At 43.1% G+C, this 25,858-nt stretch overlaps 1 protein-coding gene across 1 annotated transcript in view; it reads right to left on the bottom strand.

Annotated features, from left to right (window-relative positions):
- The window catches only part of Egf (epidermal growth factor), a 76,536-nt gene that overhangs the window by 28,733 nt on the left and 21,945 nt on the right, over window positions 1–25,858 (bottom strand). Inside the window, exons 6-14 of the mRNA XM_052179264.1 lie at window positions 18,368–18,493; window positions 16,530–16,652; window positions 13,452–13,574; window positions 12,448–12,573; window positions 11,371–11,507; window positions 9,236–9,384; window positions 5,839–5,943; window positions 3,797–4,020; window positions 106–273 (exon numbers count right to left, since the gene is read on the bottom strand). Coding sequence (XP_052035224.1) covers window positions 106–273; window positions 3,797–4,020; window positions 5,839–5,943; window positions 9,236–9,384; window positions 11,371–11,507; window positions 12,448–12,573; window positions 13,452–13,574; window positions 16,530–16,652; window positions 18,368–18,493 — 1,281 coding nt within the window. The remainder of the gene's footprint in view (window positions 1–105; window positions 274–3,796; window positions 4,021–5,838; window positions 5,944–9,235; window positions 9,385–11,370; window positions 11,508–12,447; window positions 12,574–13,451; window positions 13,575–16,529; window positions 16,653–18,367; window positions 18,494–25,858) is intronic.

Genomic DNA, 25,858 nt, shown 5'->3' with positions numbered 1-25,858 from the left:
ATCAGACAAGCCCCCTCCCGCCCCACCCACCCCCGGCCTGCTACCATTGGTTAACACAGTCGCTGTCTCCAGTGCAGGAGGGCCTGCAGGACTTCTCCAGTGTACCTGGTTTTGCCAATGGGTGGACCACAACCAGTGACGAGGGCTTCAGCATGCTGCCTCGGAGACGTACCCTGTTTTGACCAGTCCTCTTGTTCACCCTTATTACCGATGGGATGGCCCAATCCGAGAACCACAGGTGATCCTCAAACACGGCCAGAGCAAATGGGTGACCTGGAAGCAAGTGACAGGTCACTCATCACAGACCAGGGGCACCTGTAAGAGGACAAGGCTTAGAACCACTACACCCCGTCCCCGGGGTGGGTGACCTCCATGGGTCTGAACGGCCCCAAGGGTGCCAAGGTGGCACGCTCTGTGCTCATGTGCCACAGACCGAACTTGAGTGGGTTTCTCTTTGCTCCAGGTCCCCTGTCATTTAAATGGCAGGACTAAACCTCCTTACTAAAACCTCCTTCCCTGTCCCCTCAGACTCTCTGACTCTTCCCTGACATGCAGAAGGGAGCTTTTTTATTTATCTGCTGCCTCCGATTCTACAGCTCCTATCCAGTGGGGCTGCCTTCTGAGCCCTGCTCAACCCAAAGCCCCTCTGCAGGCCTCTGGAGCTGCTGGGAGTGGATTCAGGTGCCGCCACTCAGGAGAATGCAGCTCAGTGTCTCAAGCTGCTAGACGCCAGGGTGAAGCACTTGCTCGCTTGCTCAAAAGCTTGCCTCACTCCTCTCTACCTTCGCCAGGTCCATGAATTTGGAGCTGTGAAGTGAATATCTCCCCCGTGTGGTAGAAAACTCAAATGACTTGTCCTGGCCACAGCAGGCCTCCTCCACTTCACTACTGTTGACCAGGGCGCTTAGCTTTCACCTCAGTCACTAGTCATCATGGAAATTTGTTTTACTTGACTACTGTTCTTTTTTATTGTGGTTAGAAAACATACAACACCAAATTTACTACCTTAGCTTCTACGTACAATTCAGAGGTGCTAAGTACACTCACACACTGCTGCACAACCAGTCTCTAGAAGTTTTGCACTTTTAAAAAATCTGAAACTCTGTGTCACCTTCCCCCAGCCCTCGATAAATACTATCCCCCTGGGTATGAGGCTGCCTTGCGGCATTACCAAGAGTCAGTGGGCGTGTCCAGCAGTTGTTTTTTTACTCACTTAGCATAATGTCCTCAAGGTTTGTTCATTTGAAGCACGCACTAGAATTAGCTATGATGCTCAACAAACACATTAGACATAATCTTCCTTATCTTAAGGCAAAGAACCACAGTTAATTGTACTTTAATTAAGGATAAATTCATCCACTCTTTTCATTAAGTCTTGAATGGTTGTCATTCAGAAGATGGCTCAGTGGTTAAGAGAACTGACTGCTCTCCCAGAGACTTGGGATAGAGTCCCAACACCAGCATAGTGTCCCACAACTGTCTATCATTCTAGTTCCAGGGGACACAATACTCTCCATGGCCCCAGGCTTACATGCAGCAGACAAAACAGCCATAAAAATAAATCCATAAAAGAAGAAAAAAATCAAATCCTGAGATGTCAGTGGAGAACACACCGCATGTTTTGTGGTGGAGGGTGCTCTAGAGATGAGGAGACAATGAAACAGAACATTATGTAAGGTTGCTCTTCAGGAGAGAGTTGCACTACTCTGATTGTAGTAGCACTTGCAATTAAAAATCTCCGCTCAAGGGCTCTGGGTCTACCTCGGCTGGTGAAGGGCTTGCCTCTCACTTGCTAAGCTCCCTTTAATCTCCAGCACCATCTAAATAGGCCCTGTCATCTCAGCATTCTGGAGACAAAGGCAGGAGGACCAGAAATTCAAGGCAATCCTCCACTATACGGAAAGTTCAAATCCAACCTGGAATATATGAAACCCTGTCCCAAACTAAATAAACTAGAACATTATATACTGTGTTTTTGGGTCTAGAGTGCAATGGCTTCTTCTGGTTAGGAATGCTCACATATCTACCTACCTCAGAAGCCTGTGAGTATCTGCCAAGTGCAGGGATAGATATAGTCTAACTAAGGATGCAAGTTATCACTGTTTGTAAAGAATGTGGCTGTTTTGAGGAATCTTAGAAATATATACAATTTAAGTATCTTTCTTGCTTTATTTCAAGTTATATTGTCTCTAAACTAAAGAGAATTAGGAAGATCTAACTATTTTATTAGTTCCTTGCTAAATGAGACTGATTTTTGATCTTCCCAACTAGCGTCTAAATCCCTAAAGCCCTCTGTCCCAACACTCCCAGGTTCTCATTCTTCCTTACACCAACTTGCTATCAGACCCTAAGTTTTATTCACAGTACGTTTTAATGCCCTAATCTTCTATTTCTCTGTTTAATAGCAATGTAGTTTGGGTCTTCATGCCCTGATGTGTGGACTAGCACTGAGCCTGTCATTGATTTCCCTCTCTCTAGACCCCAACCTGACCGCTGTGCTGTAATCTGAATGGTTACCCTGAAGTGGCGGCCTTCTCACATATATCTCTCACTCAAGAACATTTACTGTTTCCTTAGTAAATTCAACATTAGGTTCAGTCACTTTATGCTGGCACTTCTTACCACATGGCTGCGTTCAAAGGGTCAGAAGGGTCCTTGTAGACTCCCTGAGTCCGGGGCAATTTCCCACTGCCTTTGCACTGCTCTTTTACAGGCTACAGTGCGTGTCCGTGTGTGTGCATGTGTGTGTGTATGTGCATGTGTGTGCATGTATGTGTGTGTGTTCTGTGTATATCTTTGTGTGAGTACGTGTGGGTACCTGCAGAGGCCTGAGCAGAGTGTCAAAACTCTTGGAGCTTATAAAGTTATAGGTGGTTATGAGCCAAATTCGGGTCCTCTGGAAGACTAGCAAGTGCTCTTAACCACTAAACCATCTCTCCAGCCCCTGGCTCAGTGTTTTAATGATATTTATAAAAATTCATGATCTCCCTTGAAGAATCTTAAAAAGCAACAGGGAGCTGGGCAGTGGTGGCGCATGCCTTTAATCCCAGCACTTGGGAGGCAAAGGCAGGTGGATTTCTGAGTTCAAAGCCAGCCTGGTCTACAGAGTGAGTTCCAGGACAGCCAGGGCTATACAGAGAAACCTTGTCTCAAAAAAATTAAAAATTAAAAAAAAAAAGCAACAGGGGAGAAAAGTACCTTGATTAATTTTCCCATGTTATTAATTGACATTCATCAGTGCCTAAAAATGATATTATCACTGTTATAGAATGAAAGAAAAAAAGAAGAGAAAAACAGAAGAAATAAGGTTCTTATTCTTAAATAAGTTAGAAAAAAATTAAAAGTTTTCAGTTTCACTTGGGGAAATCTTGAAGAAAAGTGAGTCTATAATACTACATTTTACCCAGTATTCCAGTGCTTGGGCTTGGGTAATCTTTCCGTTTTACAATCCTTGGAGAACTCTCTAGTCTGGTTAAACGTGAACATGTGCAAGCCCAGGCTGGATTTATCATTCCTCAGCACTCAATCAAGGAAGCCAGAGGCTAGAGAGACGCCCAGCTCTCGTGAGCAAGCACTGCTCGTACAGAGAAGCCATGCTGGGCTTCCAGTCCCACATCCCCCTGCTTACCGTCACCGCAAACTCCAGCTCCAGAGCACCTGACACGCTCTCTGGCCGTTGTGGTCACATGCACTCATATGCATACATTCCCAAACACATACATACGTGTACATGATTTAAAAAATAATAGTACAAGTAAACTAAAGATGAAAAAAATCATGCAGCCCGAAGCCTCACCTACATCATTCTGGATAAGTCTTCGACGTTTGGAACCATCCAGATTGGCCATTTCAATCACAGACCGCTTGGTGTCACACCAGTATAAGGTGTCTGTTAAGTAGTCAATCGTGATTCCGCTGGGTTCCAGTAGATTAGAGCTGGCTATCAGGATCCGGCCAGAACCTTGAAAGGAAGAGCTTTCAATCCGTGGAGACATCCCTGTGTCCGTCCAGAAGAGTCTCCTTCAGTCAAGAAAACTCACAAGTCAAATTTGCATGAAAAAATTCTTACGTTCTTTCAAAGCATAGAAAACCAATAGAAATCACTTTAAAAAGTGGTATGCCAAGAAATATGCAAGGAGAAAATGCAGCAGTGCATGTTAAACAATTAAAAACAAAAACAAAGAAAACCCTCAGTTATGGCCTGTATAAAGCATCTAGAACAAAAAGAAAAAATGGTGCCAGACCTTTAGATGGAGAAGGAACTGATTTTTGAAACTGCAGAGTATTACTTAAATTTGTACCTGACTGAACAGCAGTAAATTAGCAGCAAAATGCATACAATTTGGTAGCTCATCCTTACATTATGTACATATTAAGTTACAATATAAAAGAAATAGTATGTTTACCTGTTTCCTAGAGTTAAGCAAGGTACTGTGCCTGCTAAGATATTTTTAACTTCACATTTTTAAAAATATCAATCTGGTTTAATATCTTGTTGGCTTGTTTAAAGATGGGTTTGCTTTGATTTGGCCATTTGAGCAACTCCAGATCAATTATCAGTTACTACTAACACGTCATCCAGAGATCACTATAACATTTCCATCAAAAATAAAAACTTCAAGGTTCTGGCCAGATGCTGAGAGCCAGCTCTAACCCACTGGAACCCAGTGGGATTGCAATTGACTACTTAATAGATATTGGTGTGACATTAAGCAGTCTGATTGAAATGGCCAATAAAACAAATAAGCATTTGTTTTTCTCTTTGCTTTTTAACAACTCTAAAAAAAAACTCTCCTTAATTCTCTACTCTCAAGCCAAAATGTGAAATGTTAATTCAGTTTGTAGCATAGAATCTACTAATTTTTCATAATTTTTATTTCTGCTTATCTGATTCTAGAAATGACTTATCATTTGAAATTATCCTAAGATTTCTCTAAATAGTGCCGATAAGTCAACACTCTTAATTTTATTTTCCACTGAAGAAACAACACAGATTTTTCCATCATTTTTGCAAATAAAGGATTTTAAAAATTTTTATGTAGAATGTTTTGCTCGCCTGTATGTCTGTGCATAACATTTCATGCCTAGTATCTGTGGAGGCAAGAGATTTCCTGGAGTTTACAGCCCCATGGGAAGAACAATGATTTCAGCCACCCAGATGCCCCAAAACTTCCAGGGACTAAACCATCAACCAAGGGGTACACATGGTTCCAGACAAACATGTGGCAGAGGAAGGCCTTGTTGGGCATCAGTGGGAGGAGTGGTCCTTGGTCAGGTAAAGGCTCAATAGAGGCCCCAACAAAGGGAAATCGAGGGGAGCGGAGTGGGAGTGGGTTGGGTGAAGGAGCATATATGTGGAGGCAGGGGGTGGGAGGAGGGGTTGGGGGTCTGGGGGGGGGGAATCGGGAAAGGTTTTTCCATTGGCAATGTAAATGAAGATGATATTCAATAAAAAAAAAAAAAAGAGATCTCCTGGAACTGGAGCTACAGACGGTTGTGAGCTGTTATGTGGGTGCTGGGAACAAACCAAACCTTGGTCCTCTGGAAGAGCAGTCAGTGCTCTTAACCACTGAGCCATCTTTCTAGTCCTGACAACATTATGAAAAGTAGATTCATGGGATTAAGCATAGTTGGTTAATGAGAACCAAGAGACAAGGAAGGGATATAAGTTGTTAGACATACTGGTTCTGAAGATCTGTGAACAAAACTCACAGATTTGAATGGCTTTTGACTGTATTGACCACTGAAGTCTTAGTACAAATTCTGGCCATGAGCACTACAGACATGAACAACTGCATAAACTCAGATAAATGGTTCCATCTTTTCACCAATACCTACCTGGCCTTTGGATGCACAGCTATCCCTCGTGGCCTTGAGATGCTCTCCTTGATGATTATTTGATGATGCTTCCCGTTCAAATCACTCCCTCCAATGGCGGACTTCCTACGAGGTAGATGTAAGCGGGAAGGTGTTAACTCATCATTTCAACTAAGATTTTCCTTTTCTCATGCTGATACATGAACATTCTCTTTCCCTTCCCCTCTGTCTCTGTCTTTCTCTCTCTCTGTCTCTCTCTGTCTCTCTCTGTCTCTCTCTCTCTCTCACATACACACACACACACACACACACACACACTCATCAAGTTAGTACCAGCAAGCTCTCTACATAAAAAAAATACAGCCCAGCAGTGGTGCTTACCTTTAATCCCAGCACTTGGGAGGCAGAGATAGGTGGATCTCTGTGAGTTCGAGGCCAGCCTGGTCTAAAAAGTGAGTTGCATGACAGCCAGGGAGACACAGAGAAACCATATCTTGAAAAAAAAAAAATCAACCAACCAAACAAACAAAAAACCAGTTAGCTAGCACCCCTTATTGATCCCAGGCACGGGACAGGATAAAGGGGGGCTGTCAGCAGGCTGGCAGAGACAAAGCCAAGAGGCAAGTGGTTATTTAGTCTCTTTCTTTTCACAACCTTCCATTTCCTGCTGGAACTCACAGAAGCCAGAGACTAGGAGGCCAGGTCACAGGCCATGAGAAGAAGACACAAGCTAGTGTAAGGATAGTGGGATAGTGTGTTGGGGGAGGATTTACACGGGCTTCAGGGTGTGCTGTGGCCAGCCCTTATCCCTCACTTGGCTTCCCATGGTTTCAGGTCCTTAAGGTATATTTGTCTCCTTCTGAACTGTGTGACCAGCAGTAATAAAAGCACCCTCTCTGATCTCACTGTTACATCACTTAAGTTTTCAACTGCTTGGAGCAGGAGTTAGGCAGTGAGGATTGAGCTCCCCATGGTGCTGTTCAGTTCAGGCCAAAAGCAGAGCAGAGGCCCCAGGATTGGTGCTAGGAAGGCAAAGCCTGTGGGGCACTGTATGCCCCTGGAGCCTCTCTCCACAGAGAGTGCACTGTATGCTCCTGGAGCTCTCTCTCCAGAGAGTGCCCCAAAGAACAAGCACGCATGTATCTTCCTTTATGACTCAACTTTACGACTTTAGAGGTCAGGACTCCTTAATGTTAATTAATAATTTCATAGAATTATCAATGTTTTTTCTCTCAACCAATACAGCCACCCCTCTTCCATTTTCATTGACTTAGAGATACCACATAATCTAATATCTAGATTAAAGTCTAATATCAAGGTTTTAAAACTACAAACCTTTCATTTCCAGACAAATTAAAGGTTTTGCTTAAGCAGCTGTCTTTGAGAGCGGAGGGGACTTAAGAAGGGTTTGTTATTGCCGAAGTCAGTGGGCTGGGGGACATGCGTGAGGTCTGGTTCTGCAGGCTCCAGCTGTGCCCATCTGAAGGCACTGCCCGGGCAGTAGGCACTAATCACACACTGGTAAAATTAGAGGTGCCTCCTGAATGTGTGGAAATGGGAAGAGAGCTGCCTCAGAGTTGCTGAGAGCTGTTGACATCTGTAACCCTGATAAACGTTTACACTTTGGAAACAACCACGTACTAGCTCTGTTATTACCCACAGCTGACAGGGAGAACATCCTTTTAAGTCAGTTCAACATGGAGAAGGCTGTTATTATGATGGGTATAATCGTTTTGGCAGGAGCTGATTTGAATCTACTCTGTGACTCTGGGTCTTACCCGACCTGACGCTGAATGACACTCACCCATCCTGTTTCCTGACAGTACCCCTCTAGGAAGGTTTGTGGTCCTGGGGCTTGAACCCAAGCCTTCTAGTGCTAAATGCATTTCTACCCCAAGTACCACCCCAGCTCATTTCTGTGATGAGTCAGGAACTGCCTCTGGAAATGGCTAACCTTGAGTTCACTGTTAAATCCTGGGAAAGTTATTTTAGCACTTTGATTATAAATTCTTTTGATCTTTAAGAGATATGAAAGCATACCTATTTAGGACTTAATAGTATCCTGGATGGAACACTCTTAGCGCAGTATCTGGTACACTTCAATTATTTAATAGACAGATGTACAAACAGTGAAAGGTGAAGGAGAAGGCTAAAGGAGCAACTGAATAGAAAGCCACGGCCAACCTGGACGCGGACTGCATTTCACTGGGGATTTCACTGGCGGCCGCACGCCACTTGGCACATCTGGCTCACTGTGAAGAACCTGTCTGTTTTCTAGAACCAAAGACTTTCTGTACACAGAGCGGCTGCGCACAAGCCCACGTGGACAGTCCCTGGGACTCTGCTCTTGGAGTCGGCACTTCTGTTCTCCCGGACATGAACTCCTAGTTGATTTTCTTTTCTTTTCACGTGGCCGTGTCAGCCCCAGATGCTCAGAACGCTCACTACCCACTCTGTGCTTTTCAGATACTTGGAAGAAACAGAGCACATCATGGCCCCTCTCACACCATCTTGAGAGGGGGTCTGGTTCATACTTCCCCGCCAGCAGCGCGGGAGTGGGCTTCCTTCAGCATCACGCAGGAGGGAGCCCCTTCCCTCTTCTAGCCTCCTCCTGTCCAGCCCTGTTTCTTCTCTGGCTCATAGAGGCCACAGGCTACAGGGACAGAGGGGACTGAGAGGACAGAAATGTCCCAACATTGTTTCTCCTGTTACCCTAAGGGAAGAAGCCCACTCTATCTGACCTCTGACCCCATCTCCAGGAAGTTTCGGATCTTTCTCTCATGCCTGTTCAGCAGGAGCCAGGGCAAGGATTTTAGGGAAGACTTGTCATTCACAAGCTTGTTAACAACCCGGGACAACCTTAGCAGCTCTGGGCTGTAAGACGAAGGGGTGGGGCCCACTGATCCGTCGGCCTGCCTGTACCTTTCTGTCTGTTGGCAAGTATTTATGCATGGCCCGACACTTCCATTACCTCTGTCTACACCAAGACTTTGTAAAATGGGAAGATCTGTCTTTTCTTCTCAGCTAAACTGAGAGCTGTCCACAGAGATGGATCCCATCGCTTTCTCTATCGTGTCTTCTGGGAGATTCCTAGGAGAGCGCCTCATACAAGCGTTTCCTGACTGTGCTCAGCCGGGTTTGAGGCTGCGCTGTTGACAATGGTCTGAACCGCAAAGCCCATACCAGTCCTTGGTCCTGGAAGTCCTATCCCTGTGGACCCTGTCCCGTGAAAGGAGTGCCTTGCTTGGTGGTGGGGAAGGGTGGGGTGGGGCACCACCAAGCACCAATAGAGCCATCTCTCATCCTCACCAAGTGGCCCGCAGTATTTCTCTGCATTCAGAGTAGAGGACAAGCCAGTAGTATCACCTGTGCCCTCACCTCCATCTCCTACGACAGAAAACTAAAGCAAGCAGCATACCCACTGTCTGTCCAGTAGATCCTCCGGCCAACCCAGTCCACGGCAAGGCCCTCTGGCGTGTCTACTCCTTCCGTGATAAGTCTTTCTCGCTGGGAGCCATCCATATTAGCCCTCTCTATCCACTTCAGGGCTGTCTGTGCAAAATATATCTGCAAGAGAGAACCAGGCATTTCTGGCTTGTATTCTAAATATTAATGTAGAATATGCATGAAGGATTAGCAGGTCTTCAGGTCACTTTTTTTTTATCAGAAATAGACAGATGTAACTACAAAAAATAAGTCCCAGGTCTGCTGCTCCCGAATACGTGTCATCTTGGGCGAATTAATCTCTGTGTGGTAGTTTGAACAAGCATGGCCCCCACAGGCTCACAGATCTGAATGCTTGGTCACAGGGAGTGGCACTACCAGGAGGTGTGGCCTTGTTGGAAGAAGTGAGTCACGGGGAGTGGGCTTGGAGGTTCCAGATGGCAGGCCCCGGTCTCTCCTCCTGTTGATCTGGATGTATCTCAGCTACCTCTCCGGCGACATGTCTGCCCGCATGCTGCCATGTTTCCCGCCATAACAGCCATGAACTAAGCCTCGGAACTGTAAGCCAGCCCCAGTGAACTGTTTTCCTTGTAAGAGTTGCCACTGTCATGGTGTCTCTTCACAGCAAGAGAAACCCTAAGACTCTGTGTCTCTTTCTTCCTCCCCACCCCTCTCTCTCTTATACACACACACACACACACACACACACCCTTAGTCCCTACACTGTTAATTTAGTTATCTTTGACCATTGTTTGGTGACATAGCATTTCTACTTAACCCCTGGTAGCTTCTACAGCGGACAGAAAGCAGTGATCTGCAATGGAATGGGGGACGCAAGCCAGGCTGGATCTGCATTGGTCCAGTCCTCCTCTCTCTTCAGGCCAATTCAGAAAACATGGGTGCTCGCTTGCTTACCTGACTCGGATGAGGCATAAAGCCTCAACTTCCCTGACTGCAAACATGAGGGCATTCGGTCAGCCATTTCCTGAGTTCCTTTCATCTTGAGTCCTTCATCTTGCCCAACTCTGCAGCTGCAAAGTGCTTTCTATGTGGAAACGCAGGCTATGAGACAGACTCTGCTGCTTCTGAAGACACGTAACCAGAAGTGGTTTAATCCCTCTCTCTTAAACAAATCACCTGGGGTCTCGTTAAAATGCAGGTTCTAGTTCAGTGGTTGGGGTGGAGCCTAGAATTCTGCAGTTTTAATAAGCTCTAAATGGGCCAAAGACCACAGCTTGAGTAGTAAGAAAATGAGAACACTAATCATGAGAACAGCGAACAGCCACCTGACTTATGCTCAGTATCATTTACATAAACCATTATATGTTAGGCTGCTGTTTTCACAGAATCATGAATCGTGTTCACCGATTTTCATATTTAAGAAATTATTTGGTCCTCTCTCCTGGTGACTTATATCAAATGTCAATTACTAATTTATACTTCTGTTTTAGGGTTTTACTGCTGTGAACAGACACCATGACCAAGGCAAGTCTTATAAGGACAACATTTACTTGGGGCTGGCTTACAGGTTCAGAGGCTCAGGCCGGTATCATCAAGGCAGGAACATGGCAGCGTCCAGGCAGGCACGGTGCAGGAGGAACTGCGAGTTCTACATCTTTATCTGAAGGCTGCTAGCAGAATATTAACTTCCAGGCAGCTAGGAGGAGGGTCTTAAAGCCCACACCCATAGTGACACACCACCTCCAACAAGGCCACACCCTCTAATAGTGCCACTCCCTGGGCCAAGTATATACAAACCATCACAACTTCTTATGCTCGAGGGCCAATCCACCCTCTGCTCATACTAGCAAATAATCAAAGCCCTCCTGATGGGAAGCACAGCTACGGGCGAGCATCATGCTGGTCCCCCTCGCAGAGGCACCTGAAAGGAGGATGTTGCACAGTCTGCCCGGGAAGGCAGTCATGAGGAACAGGGTAGAGGTATCAGAGCACAGGCGTTCTAAATGTTCCTCACATGCATATATTTAACTTGTTCCAGGTCTAATACTGTGAGTGTGGCAGAGCATTTTCAAGTAGGCCAAGCCATCAGTGAAGCTAAACTCCTCCACCTTCATAATTTGTTCATGCATTTAAAAAGAAAAAGTGTACCTTGCTTTCCACAGGGTCATAATCCAAGGCAAAAACCATTCCCATCTGCCGGCTGAGCAGAGTTTTGTAGTCTGTTCCATCAAAATGCATGTGTCGGATGTCCTGGGAATTTGCAAACAGTAAAAATGGCTGTGGTCCTGTTAACAAAAATTTCAGATACGGTTGAACTGAAAATGCTTCAAAACCTATGGCATTTGTGACTCTTGCTTTTCACTGCACAATCTTCTTTAACTCCTGCAGTACTGGTCTACTCAATCTCCCACTAGGGTTATGTAGGCAAAGACAGGTGGAAAGACATTCCCTGCCCCTTGCAAAGTGTCACTGCAAGATTTAATCCCAGGGCCTTACTTATAGAAAAGGGTGGCATTAACTCAAAGCACAGACAAATCACTCAGATCTTTTGGCTGTAACCTCCTTCACTTACAAGGGATGAATTCATTAATTCATTTTCCATAGCTGGGTGCTCTTCTGAAAGGGGATCATATAATCCTTTGAATTATAAGGCTCCCTAATCATTCTCTAGGTTCATTATGTTTTATTACCCAAGACCTATGGAGTTAAGAGTATTGAGATCAGACTTAGGCAATCACAGAATCAGAATTACAGCATCTCAGATTATCAACACCAGCAACCCTCAACAGACAAAAGCAATTCGGTAGAAATCTAAGATTCCAAGGGTCGTGAAAGATAGAAAAGATGCAATATCAGCAGATGAAAAGAAGCAGTTGAAGCACACAACTTCACATGAAAGTTGAAGGAAAAAGAACTTGTCAAAGTGTTATGATTACTATACTTACCAGAGAGATCAAAATCAAATCAGTCAAAAAATATTTATTAAACATCGGTTCACGCTAAAGCGCTTTAAAAACCATTCCCTGTGATGGTCTCCCATCTACTAAAGTCAGCTGACCCTACTATAAGTGTCTGGATGCCCCTTAACTAAAACAAGACTCATTCTACTTCCAACATTTTCTTTTCAAATCATATTTTCTACCAGAAATCCAGAAGCAATTTAACTTTGTATGTTTCTAACGAAATACTATTTTTGTGTAATCTCATTTTCAAGGAGAGACTAACCTGAAGCAGTACAGCTCTTTTGGTCCAATTGTAGGTCATACCCAGGAAAGCAACCACATTCCCAGGATACTGGGCTGAGAGGAAGACACATCTGGCTGCACCCACCATTATCAGGTGATGAACAACCTACAAAAACCAGCCATGGGTAATGATGTTATATCACACAAAATGTAACTTTTTTTTTCTGGAAAATACTCTGTGGAACCAACTGTGTGTCCTTTACACCCATTTTCTTAATTATTGATACTGTTGCCATCAAGTGTATCTTCAGAGTTTGGAGGAACTGTCAGTCACAGCATCCTCCTCCCCATAACCCAGCATTCTGATGTTAACCCTTCACATTCCTTTGGTCCTCATCCTTGTGTCCCACCACTGGGTTCAGGAACACATGCACTGGCAGCCGCCTTTGAGTCTGTCCTAACTCTACTGCTGGGTAATACAATTTTTCTATCTCATACATTTTGGGCCTCTTGACTTTGGGCCTTTTTTGTTTGTTTGTTTCTTTGTTTGTTTGTTTTTCAATGATCTTAACTCACTTTATTTTCAATTCTAGATTTGGGTAATAGTAAATCCCACCAAATACGTGTCTTCATATTTTGCAGATTTTATTTAAACAATTCAAAACTACTTAAAACTCTTCCACTAATCTTGAGTTCTGTCCAGACTTCTGTGTGCTTAAGTCTCTAGGAAGAGACAAGCCTGAGGTTATTAGTGGCCTCCCACAGGCTGAGCGCTTTGCGTGCTTCGGCAGCACTAAGGTCACAGGAGGGGTTTACACCACACTGCTAGGAACTAATAATGCTAGTTCAGGACTAACAATGTCAAAGAACTTCTAGAAAACACTCTGCTGTCTTAAAAACCTCCCAAATTTATCTATTAATCTGTTACATAAGTGACTTTCAATACATAACTGAAGACCTAGTCTGCTTTGGCAAACAATAGAGTAAAAATTTCAGTGTCTCTTATAAGATTCATATTGTAAGTCAATAAGCCAATAAACTCACCAGTGCATGTCTTCCCATCCGTCCTAAGTACTGAACCTGCAGGACAGATGCACAGGGGACCATCTGACGTCAGGACACAGCCATGGCTGCACTCTGATACGTTGCCAGGACAGGAAATGAGTTCTAATTAAGAAGAACAAAGCAAGATTAGTGTTAAATTGGTTGTGAAAATTTGTTACAATGAGTTGCTACTCCAAAAGGTGAAAGTGGAATAAAAAAAAAATCAAACATTTATGAGACACCACAGTATTGAGGAATATTAAAACAAGGAACTGTCTCCAATCTCTTATGAGTTTCTCCTACTTTGAATAATATTTTTAAAGTATTACAAAAATATTTTACATAGAAATTTACCAAGTGATTCTGGAGATTACAAATATTGGAAGCAGTAAAGGTATTCTGTGACGGTTAAATGTTGGAAGAGAAACAAAAGGCTCTCAACAAATATCAAAGTTTATGATACATGCATAGGAATACACTGTGTATGTGTGCTATTGTACAAATTCAGAGCACTGGGAAATGGGACCAGGAAAAGACCGATGATGATATCAGGAAAGGATAGAAAATTCAGGTTAGAAAAGGCTCCACCTGGGAGCCTGTAATCCCAGCCACAGAAAGCTAAGGCAGGAGAACCTGAAGGTCAGGGCCACCTACACCACCCTAATGAGACTGGGTCAAAACAAACCTAATGAGAAAACCCTTCCAGGGCACACAAGGTTGTTTTTTTTTTTTTAAATGGGTGTGCATATGAAAGTTCAACAGTAATATAGAAATAACAGCATAGTGATTTAAGCAAACTTAGATGCTACTCTATATCTTGTATAAAAATTAACTCCAATAAATTTGAATACAAACTTTAAATATCTATCATTAAAAAAAGTTCTAGAAGCTTTGAGAATTAAGCAAAACTGTACGTGTTCTTGTTGGCATATGATGGGTCCTATATTCAATCCATTTATACCCAGTGTTTCAGAGCATTTAGTAATAGGTCAAAAGCAAGTCTTATATGTGCAATGATGATAGGTAATTTCCAAAAAATTCATTATTCATTATCCATCAATTTCAATGATTCTGGTTTCATAAACCAGAATGATTTACAGATAGACCTATTCTCCATCATCTGATACAAAGCTACATAATAAGCATGATTTCAAACACGTGTCTGAACATTAGTCATGCTAAGAGTGAACTGAAAACCAGGACTAAAGGAATATCTGACTATGCAGTCCTAAATTCACACTGGGGGATCCACAGGAATTCACAATGTTCCTTTTTTCCTCTTTTTTTAAAGTACATTCTAATATCAATGCCCCCTCCAAACTAGAAATTACTAATTCACTAGCAAATTATATCCTCTAAATACAAAGTTTCACATTTGTTTTGCCCTATACTGTAAGAATTGTGTCTTGGGAAAACAGTTAATGAGACAGTTTCCTTTATAAAAGCTTTCTAATTAATAATTAGAAATGGAAGGACAAGAATATTACTACAAAACTATTGGTGAAATAATAGATCTAGGAAATATTAAAATGTGACTGGTGAGCTCTGTAACAGATGAATGGACACTGACTAATCTCACATACAAAGGAACCACAGGGCATACCTATGTCTTGGTGGAAGTACAAATACACTTATAATGTATTCTGGCCAAGAAACAACAATGCCGACTCTAATCCAGTCTACAGTTGTAATTGCAAGTCACAGAGCATTTCAGGGACATCGAGAAAGTGCAGCTGACAAAGCCCACAAAGCAAGCAGCTCTGGAGTAAATAAAAATAGCTAATTTAATTACCACTATCTGAGGGATAAGAAGAGTGTATGAGAGACAGACGCATCAGGTTAAAACATGCTATTCAAACAAATCTGTTATGGAGAGCACTTTTTAAGGATGGTGTAACCTAGCAACACCCTCTGCAGCACAAGCTTATGTAGACTTGAAGGTTTTGTTTTTATTAGTTTTTTTTTTTAAAGATTTATTATTTATATGAGTACACTGTAGCTGTCTTCATGACACACCAGAAGAGGGCATCGAATCCCATTACAGATGGTTGTGAGCTGCCATGTGGTTGCTGGGAATTGAACTCAGGACCTCTGGAAGAGCAGTCCGTGCGCTTAACAACTGAGCCATCTCTCCAGCCCCTTATTAGTTTTTTATACAGACACATAATAGAAAAATTGATATTTGATGCTATTAAGAATTATTTTCAATGTTAGGGCTTATAACTGTAGTATTGTGATTGTATCTAAAAACTGACAGATATCACACTAGGGGATTATAGTTCATTTTCAGGTGTAATAATGCACCACCACTGGTTATTATATGCCTCTCTTTTAAAGCTACACAGTGAAATATTAGATAATATAAATTAAAATAGAAATCTGTGTTTGTTTATATAGTTTTATTTCCCTCACCCTGAAGTTTTTCTTTTCTTTTTTTTCTTTTTTTGAAATGTAATTATTTCATTTTATTTACAATATTTAAGAAAAACCTATATTGTTATCTTGTGCTTCCATTTAAAAATTTTAAAACACTGTATTGCTTCATGTCTCATTCAGTTTCTTTTTTTCTTTTTTTTATTCAATATATTCTTTATTTACATTTCAAATGATTTCCCCTTTCCTTGATCCCTCCCTCCCTGAAAGTCCCATAAGCCCTCTTCCCTCCTTCTGTTCCCCCATCCACCCCTTCCCACTTCCCTGTCCTGGTATTCCCCTACACTGCTGCACTGAGCCTTTCCAGAACCAGGGGCCACTCCTTCCTTCTTTTCTTTTTTTCAATAGGCCTGTAATAGAGCCTAGTTATACATGTGGTTGTTGGTCTTTAAGACAAAGTTCTTCTTTGTAGACCAAGATGGCCTTGAACTTGTGATCCTCCTACCTTCACCTTCAGAGTGCTGGGATTACAAACCATACCACAATGTCCAGCTTCAACTAGCCATGTTTTATAAAGCAAAGTAAAATATAAGCCCAAGTAAGTCTGATGCACACTGCTAACTGAAGACCACCAACTCCGATCACAGCCACCTTAGGGACATTGCTGAAAATAAAATAAAGCAGTGATGACTTGCTGTGGCTTACCGTGACATTGTTTCCCATCAGGAAGCAGAACAAATCCTGTAGGGCATGTGCAGTAATAGGATCCGGGGGTGTTTTCACACCCGAGAGTACAGCCGTGATTCTGAAGGGCACACTCATTGACATCTGCACAAAGACAACAACCCATGATTATCCTTGAAAATAAATGGTGACATCCCCAATTGGCACAAGGTGGGGCATCTCAGGCTTGCTTCCACTGCCAATCACCACGGGAGGGTGACTTCTCCAACCCTCGGAGAGGGCGACAGAAATCAGTTAGCTTAGTGCTCACGAAAGTCATTTCTATCAGCCCAGGGTTACTTAGAGACCACTTTCTCACAGTTTTAGACAGGATTTACCCTTTACTAAAAAGTTAAGACAGGGGCTGGAGAGATGGCTCAGCAGTTAAGAACACTAACTGCTCTTCCTGAGTTCAATTCCCAGCAACCACATGGTGGCTCACAACCATCTGTAATAGGATCTGATGCCCTCTTCTGGTATGTCTGAAGACAGCGAAAGTGTATTCACATATATAAAATAAACAAATCTTTAAAAAAGTAAATAAAAGTTAAGATGAAATCATGTGGAAAAGTAGGAACTCCTTTTTGTGACTCAGAGGGTTGCCCTGAGGGTCTTACCTGTGTTAAGAAAGTACTCTGTCATCTGTCCCTGGGCTGCATCTCTCTCTCTCCTCTTTGAGAAAGGGTCTCCCTATGCCCCACTGCTGGTTTGAATTCACTATAAAGCTCACAGTGGCCTTGAACTGTAATCACACATAGCCTCTCTTGAAGCTGGGGTCAGAATATTCCAGCCGCTTTAGGAAATTTCCTGTTCTGCTTTCGGTCTTTCCCTTCCTCAGGAGGGACACTTCTCCACAGCTCTGCTCTGACTGAGGCTCACTGGGCATAAGCAAGGGCTGAAACATGTAACAGCCACAGGCTAGCTGTGCTCCAAGTCAACGAATTCCTCTGAATGTGTATATCACTGCGCCTTCTGAGAAACAAGTTACTTCTCCGGGGTTCCACGGCTGATTATACTGGACTAGGAATTTCCAGACCTCTAGGTTTCCTCTAGGAGGAGGCCTGGATAAGGAAGCAGCTGGATTCAGTTTCCCGAGGATCTCTCTAGATCTCATGTGGGGTAAGACATGTATGGAATACTCTCAATCTGGTGGTAGCTATGGAATTACTCCTAAAACATATAAAATTTAAGAAACTGTTCATCCTGATATTTTGCAAAATAAAAGAGAAGAGAGAAAGGGAGAGGGGGAGAGTGAAGGAGAGGGAAAGAGGGGGAGAGAAACCTCTGGCTTAAAGCTGAAGAGATGGCTCAGAGGTTAATTGCTGCTCTTACAGAGGACCCGAGCTCGGTTCCTAGTACCCACACGGTAGCTCACATTCTTAGTTACAGGTCCAGAGGATCCCACGCTCTCTTCTAGGCTCCACAGGCACCAGGTATGCACCAGGTACCAACCATGCAGGCTCTCATACAGACAATATAAAAATAGTCTTTAAAAAAAAAATAAGTCTTTAAAAAAAAAATCTTGGCCTTTTATCAGCCCCTCAGCAACTTCCTAATGGGTTGCATCTAGCAAGAGAAGTCTAATTTTAAAAAGAACTGAGAGTATAATAGAAATTAAAACAGAAGAAAAAGTTCTCTTCTGGGGAAAGACGAAAGGGAGGGAGGGAGGGAGTAAGCCGACGATTTAAGTTTGTTCTTCTTGGAGGCCCTGGACAACTGCAGTCCCCCACGAATACAAGCCACAAACAGACACATGCGCTTCACTAGCAGTCCTCCTTCCACTACTCAAAAGGATAGCTTCCGGTACATGCGCACATTACCTTCGCAGTACTTCCGGTCTCGGCTTAGCGTATAGCCTGCAGCGCATGCGCACGAGTGGGACTTGGGGTCTCGCTCACAGAGACTGTAGCGGCACGGTCCTCTCCTCTGTTTGCAACGTTCGGAATCTAAAACAGAAGAGTGTTTATTTCAGAGCAAGTGGGGATGCGGTTTTTTGACGGAGGGCCATGCTAGAACGCTTATTGATTACAGCGGAGCTGGGGGTGGGGCTAACCTCGAGGTGACATCACAGCGGTACCGCCTACTGCTCCGCTCCGCTCCAATCAGCCCGCAAACAGGATCTCCCTCCCTCCCTCCCTCCCTCCCTCCCTCCCTCCCTCCCTCCCTCCCACCCACCCACTAGTGGCCAAGCCTCTTTATTTTCCTAATCCTAAGGCTCCTGTGGTCGCTCGGGGTCAGGGCAGGGCATCATTAGCTGGAGACGGTATTTAGTTTGCAAAGTGAGCATAGCTGATTAGCGCCTGCACTTTGCTTTACATTTATATATTAAAACTACGCATACTATATCTTTAAGAGTTTAAAAAACCTCGAACGTAAAAATGTGCTTTTCTTGACAGAAATACAGCTCAGGTCTGACACCTGACTGGTTTTATGGTCTTTACTTAAAGAAGAGCGTTTCATATTTCGTACTGTTGGCATATGCCTTCCTTCTGAATATTTCGTTTTACTGCAGTTAGTATCCAATGTGTCATGAAATATCCCAGGGGAAAGTGTAAAGAATGCGCAGTGAAACGGATGCTTGGGGCGAATTAGCCAGAGTTGGGTTAAGTCACGGTTAACTGAGTGCTACCGTTACATGTGCTTATTAACCATAAAGTGAGGCTTAGGCTAAATTCACTGTGATGAGTAAGTGGCTCACATGGTAATTTTACTTTTCAGACCCAAATGCCAAGAATTAACAACGCTAACATATATCCTTTTTCAAAATGTTAACAAGAACTTTGTCCATTTTGCTCCCTCCTACATTTTACCAATTTCACTCGTAGGCATTTTGTAAGGTGCTTTGAAACTTTTGTAAAGCGCTTAGAGTACAGAACTAAGCCTATGGCGGTAACGCACGCCTTTAATCCCAGCACTTTGGGGCGGCAGAGGAAGGCGGATTTTGGAGTTCGAGGCCAGCCTGGTCTACAGAGTGAGTTCCAGGACAGCCAGGGCTACACAGAGAAACACTGTCTCGAAAAAAAACCAAATAATAATAATAATAATAATAATCTGTTAAAAGATAAATTTGAATGAATTTCGTTAAATGACTTCTTTGTCTTTTATTTGCAACCCAGAAATCGAGCAGCAGTTAATCGAAGCCTTGAGAGGTGTGGTGCTGCAGGTGGCTGAACAGCTAGCCCGAGTGGAAAGCGGAAATGACACTGCGAAGAACAGATTGGGTGGCGTCAGGTACTCCCCTAGTCAGGGTTACAACATCCGGACTGCTGGGGAAATAAACTGCGGGGGACTTGGCCATCCAAGGTCTCTCTCCGGATTGCTCAAGTTAGATAAACCATCAGTCATGTGGAACGTAGTTAGGACTGGATCTGTCCAGGACCTGGGGAGGATCACGCTCAGCCTCAGCCAGGGACCTCCAGTCCTTCATGCATCTTTATTCAACATCAGTGAGAAATATACGAAGGGGAGCCTCATGCGTCTACGTATTACAGGATCTTTAATTCTGATGCCAGAGTATTCAAAATATACTTTTAGAAACTCTAGCCTAGTGTGCCGCATGTTAGTTGCAAGTAACTACTTTTAGCCAATCTGTTTTATATTCTTAAATATTTCTAATTTTTTCAAATAATTAAATGCGGAATCTTGCCAACAAGCAATACAAATTCAGCAACGCCTACTGGGTAGGTTGAGTTGCAGTGGATAGTCTTTTAGAGATTAATTCTAAAATTTTGTTTATTCTCTGTGGTTTTTATGTCAGTTGTGCACACATATTATTCACATCTCTGTGCTTCACTATCAGAAATTAGGATAGAAGCAAAATTAGGGGCTGAGGATGTAGTTCAGCTGGTGGTGTTCATGCCTAACTTGAAGAAAGCCCTGGGCTTAATCTTTAGCATAGCACACCCTGGGCACAGCACACAGCAGTGCACGCCTATAATCTGTACCCAGAAGGCAGAGGCTGGAGGAGAAGGGTTGCAGGTCATCTTCAGCTATGTTGTAAGTTCAAAGCCAGTATGGTGTACAAGTCCTTGTCAAAAAGAAAGAGAGAAGGGAAGAAGGAGGAAGAGTAGGAGGAGGAAATTAACTGTCAAGCAAAATTAAAAAGAAAATGCCTCTAATAAAAGTGAATGAATAAAATTAGAAATGTATACTTATTGGCAACAAAATATAGTTTCAATTTTAAAAAAATCAGAGCATAAAGCATGTTTGAGTTTTGTAACTTTACAAGTGAACACTACAATTTAGAGGAGTCTGCATCAGCCTCTTAATGGCACCAAAATGCCACCACTTCCCTAAGGTGGAAAGTAGGAGATTATGCTTCCTCTAATACTCCTTATAAACATCTTTTCAAGTCCAGCGTGGTAGATCATTATAGGATTAAGAACCATGAAAACCAAGTTCTGTTTCTGTCTTTTACAACAAATCACTTTATACCTTTGACCTTCGATTCCTAATCCATGAAATAGAATTGTTGAAATAGATACTCTCCGGCACCCCTCTCTCTTTATCTTAAATTTATTTTTGGAGTGCCACAGTTCAGACTCGGGGCTTTGTAACACTAGACGACTACTCTACCACTGAACTACACCCCCAGGTCATTTTCTCCCTTCCCAAACAGGGTTTGCTCTGTAATCCAACCTGACCTCAAATGTTCTGTCCTCATACTCAGTCTCCTGAGTGTTGGGATGATTGGTGTGAACCGCAACACCCAGCTCTTCTTTTAGAAAAAGTTATATGATTCTTAAAAGAATTAATTATTTATAATAATTCCTCTGCATTTACACCTCAAAGACATCAAACTTGATGACTGCTTAATATATGGTAATAAAAAAAATCAAACTGATTGACGAAGAAAACATTGCTCTGTATGTAGGGTAGAGGAGATATGCTGGGTTTTATTCTAGTCCCCTATTGTCTACCAGACTTTTCATTTCTATTCTATTGGACCATCATCAGGACCACCATCACCATCATTACAGTTATGTATATGTATCTTAGCTACATGTTTTTAATTGATTAGAGTCTGGGAGTAAGTCTTATACTCTATTTACATTTACTGTTTCAATAGAACCTAGAGTAGTGCCTATCACAGCGTGTGTCCAGCACATGGTCATCGGACCTGCACTCCTCTTTGGTTTGCCCTTGAATTCCCAGTCAATCTTACTGATAGAACTGAGAACCTGATAGCTCTCCTCTGCCCACTGCTGGTGGCTTCCAATGCTATTCAGTATTAATATAAACCACTCTCCAAGGTTGGACACAGGTGGGAAAATGATCACTGTTCTGTGGCTGTGCTGATCGCGTGACCCGAATTCAGACACTCAACACTCGAAAGGTCATTTCAGGAAGCTGCCAAACAGGGTTGAGCTCTGTGTTTCTGTTTGATCTTGTTAGGCTTCCATTCTTTAGCGTCCAAATCAGCCAAAGCTAACACTCCAAGGGTTGCTGCTGCCCTCAGGTAGCACCCCGTCGCGGAGCCAGGCAGAGGGCTTACCTACCCCCTAGATCAACTGAAGCTCCTAATGGTGGAGGTTAATGTCCACAGCCGGCCATGTCTTCAGCAACTACTAGCTACCTGCCAAGCATACAGGCCAAGGTGAGCTGTCCTCCAGCTCAGTAAGTCACATTGTTCCAACCCAGTTCTAAAGCAGGGTGAATGGGATTCCCAATCCTGTGCCCCCACCCACCACCCATGTGCTTTGTGCTTTCTTTGTTCCTTAAATTCTGTGTAACATTCACCCCATCAAGAAAGCCTTTCTAGTCTTTGTTCAGCCCATTTAACAACACATACACATACACACACTCACACACATACACACACACATACTCACACACATATACACACACACATATACATATACACACACTCACACACATTCACACACACATTGGTTTTTGGAAACAGGGTTTCTCTGTGTAGCCACCACCACCCAACCCTAATGTTTCTTTTAACTAAGTATTTGGCATTGCCTAAATATTTAGGCAATAAAAGTTAGAGTACCATTTTATAAAGTACATTATGATACTTAATGTTCAGAACAAACTATCAGAATATTTACAACCAATATTATTTTACAGATTAAGAATTTGGATTTTGTTAAGGATCAAATAAGTGTAGAACTGTGACTCGACCTCAGACCTTCTGAATGCTGACTATGCTTTTTACAGTGTACATATGGACTCTCTCTCTCTCTCTCTCTCTCTCTCTCTCTCTCTCTCTCTCTCTCTCTCTCCCTCTCCCCCCCCTCTCTCTGTCTCTCTGTCTCTCTCTCTCTCTCTCTTTCTCTGTGTGTGTGTGTGTGTGTGTGTGTGTGTTTGTGTGCGTGTATGTGCCTGTGTACATATATACTTAAAAATGTTACAGTGTGTTAAATCTCTGTAAACCTATGATTACATTTTGATTCACTTGTTTATTGCCTTTCTTGTTGGTGAATTCTCATAAATAACTGCCTGAACCTCCTCGAAGATTCCCCAAAGTATCTAGTATAGATTTGGAGAGTGGATTCTCTGGGGTTTTTTGTTTGTTTGTTTGTTTTGTTTTTTTTCCTGAGACAGGGTTTCTCTGTATAGCCCTGGCTGTCCTGGAACTCACTCTGTAGACCAGGTTGACCTCAAACTCAGAAATCCACCTGCCTCTGCCTCCCAAGTGCTGGGATTAAAGGCGTGCACCACCACCGCCTGGCTGGATTCTCTGTGAATATACACCACACACACACACACACACACACACACACACACACACACACACACACACACATACACACACACACACACACACACACACACACACAAGAAATAAAGAATTCCATTACTGGAATTTTAAACTGGTTTAAAAAATAAATCACCTGAACAGGATTTGGCTACTTGCTATTTTTATCCTGCTGGATTCCTTTAAGAATTAGAATGTAAACCAACCAATGGCTTTGAAGTAGTTGAAAAATAGGTGCTTTGGGGCTGGGGAGGTAGTGAGTATTTACCTGGCATGTACTAATTCCTATGTTTAGTCCCCAGTACTGGGGGCAGGTAGGCAGAACTAGCATTTAAGACACCCTCCCTTTCTTATTTTATGCCCATTTCTGACAAGCTTGGCCATCCCATAGAGTGAACATGGGGAACCCGAGGTGTGCATGGCCTGATCCCCCTGTCACCTGTGTCTCCGGTTGCGCAGTGGCTGTACAGTTCCAGTGCTCATGCTAAGCTGGCCTTGGCCTTGCATCCCGGGTCTCCAGGCAGCATCAGCTTCACCACAGAGGGAGGAACCTAGTGCTCATCTTTCCTATGCGGATGGACGAGCCTCAGATGAGCTCCTCTGGGGAAGGATACTGCCGTGTGAGTATCCAGAGGATAACAACAACCAATCGAAACATGCCAAAAAGATGCTTTGGGTAATCCTGAGAAATTAACTCTTTCTTCTGCAAACATGTATGCTAAGGGAGAGCGTCAAGTTTTGAATTTGCATTTCCTATCCTAGCTCCCTGGAGCAATACTATATTTGATATGAAAAGATTCCTCTGTGTATAGGAATTCTAGCAGATAAATGGGAAGCAGGGTTAGAGTGGATGGCTTCACTCTGAGCTCTTAATTAAAAAAGAAAGAAAGAAAGAAAGAAATGGCGCTAGTGACATAGGCACTAATCAGTAGCTTCTAAAGCCATTGTGCGGAGGGCAGACGGGAAGTTTTATAGATGATAGACCCAGCTGGCAATCTCTGACCCCTCTTGTTAGCCAAAACCAGACCGGGAGCTGGCCTGGTGTGTCCTTAAGTTGGTACAATAGGAGGGGTGCAGTGCCACCTGCAGTCTCATCCGTAAAGTGTCCTGGAAAAAATTACGGGCTCTTAGGCTCCAGGATCTCATGCTCCAATTCTGGGAAGGACAAGGGACACAAACATGTTAAGTGATGCCAATGATGTGGAAAAATTCAGAAAGTGGACAGCTCTCCAGGACAAATGAACTGATTTCTTGAACAAACACTTGACAAGGAAAAGCCACAGGTTAAAGAATAATCAGAAGACCCCCCTCCCATTGGCAGGCATGTGGGAACCAGCAAGGTGTGAGCCCTCGCTGCAAAGGAGGAGCCAGGAAGAGATGAGGAGCAACTCAAGTTTTAAAACGGCATTTCAAACAGCAACCATTTGGCAGAAGGAGAAACCTGTACTGTGAGGCTGGCTTTGCTCCAGCCAATGCCTTGCTCACCCGGTGGCATGGACCTCTGACACTCTAAGATAGGACAGTAGCTATGAATGATAGAACAATTCATATTTTATTTAAACTGTCTACAAATAGTAGCTCAGTGGTATTTTGTGCATGAAGCAACTGTCAAATCTCACACAGCCATTTGGATGACAGGCTCCCCCTATTGGCCAATGAATATGCTTTGAAGACTCATCTCAAAGCTCAAATCTACGTCTAAGGAAAACAGAAGAAATAATAATAATAATAATAATAATAATAATAAAATTAGACCATTTATAAAATGACACCTGTGAGCAGTCAAAGCATAAAGTCTTCAGATGTTCACCATTAAGACACCATGGATAGTGTGCACATAGACGTTCATTAATACATCTCCGATAGTACGCACAGAGAAGCTCATTAATACATCATCAATATTGTGCACATAGAAGTTCATTAATACTCCATTGATAGTGTGCACATAGAAGTTCATTAATACAACATTAATAGTGTGCACATAGAAGTTCATTAATACATCTCCGATAGTGTGCACATAAAAGCTCATTAATACATCATCAATAGTGTGCACATAGAAGTTCATTAATTCTCTATTGATAGTGTGCACATAGAAGTGGTTTAGTGTAATACTATGGGATCAGGGCAGCAGGCAGAGCTGGCTTACTGGCATAACTAGGCCAACACAAATGTGAGTTAAATTCTTTGTTTTGAGTCATCTAGAAGAAAGGATCTCAGAGGGGGTGGGGTATGAGAAGGATTTTCTGTGATTAAACTGCCAGAAAGGGGAGATGTTAACTCCGTGGTCTCTTTCACCAACAGGAGGAGTAAATGGGCAGACACCTGCCAGATGTGGCAGATAGCAGGTTTTCCCAAACCAGTTCACGAAAATCTGTGCTCTGAAACAAATGACCAATGGAGGGGGAGTCCAGCGTGGGCAGGGGAAGGGATGTACAGGCCAGTCAGCCTGAGTTCAGATCTCAGCCTCACCACGCTGAAAAGCCGCTGAGACATGGTTTTAGTCTACAAGACAGTATTCAAATCACACCCTTTTCCATAAAGTTATCACGAAGTTAGATGACATAATCTAGGGAAAGGTCCCCAAGTAGAAAACTCTGGGGAC

This window comes from Apodemus sylvaticus, chromosome 4 (genome assembly GCF_947179515.1).
Source record: "Apodemus sylvaticus chromosome 4, mApoSyl1.1, whole genome shotgun sequence".
Classification (NCBI taxonomy): domain Eukaryota; kingdom Metazoa; phylum Chordata; class Mammalia; order Rodentia; family Muridae; genus Apodemus; species Apodemus sylvaticus.
This window is presented reverse-complemented; position numbering and strand designations above follow the sequence as displayed.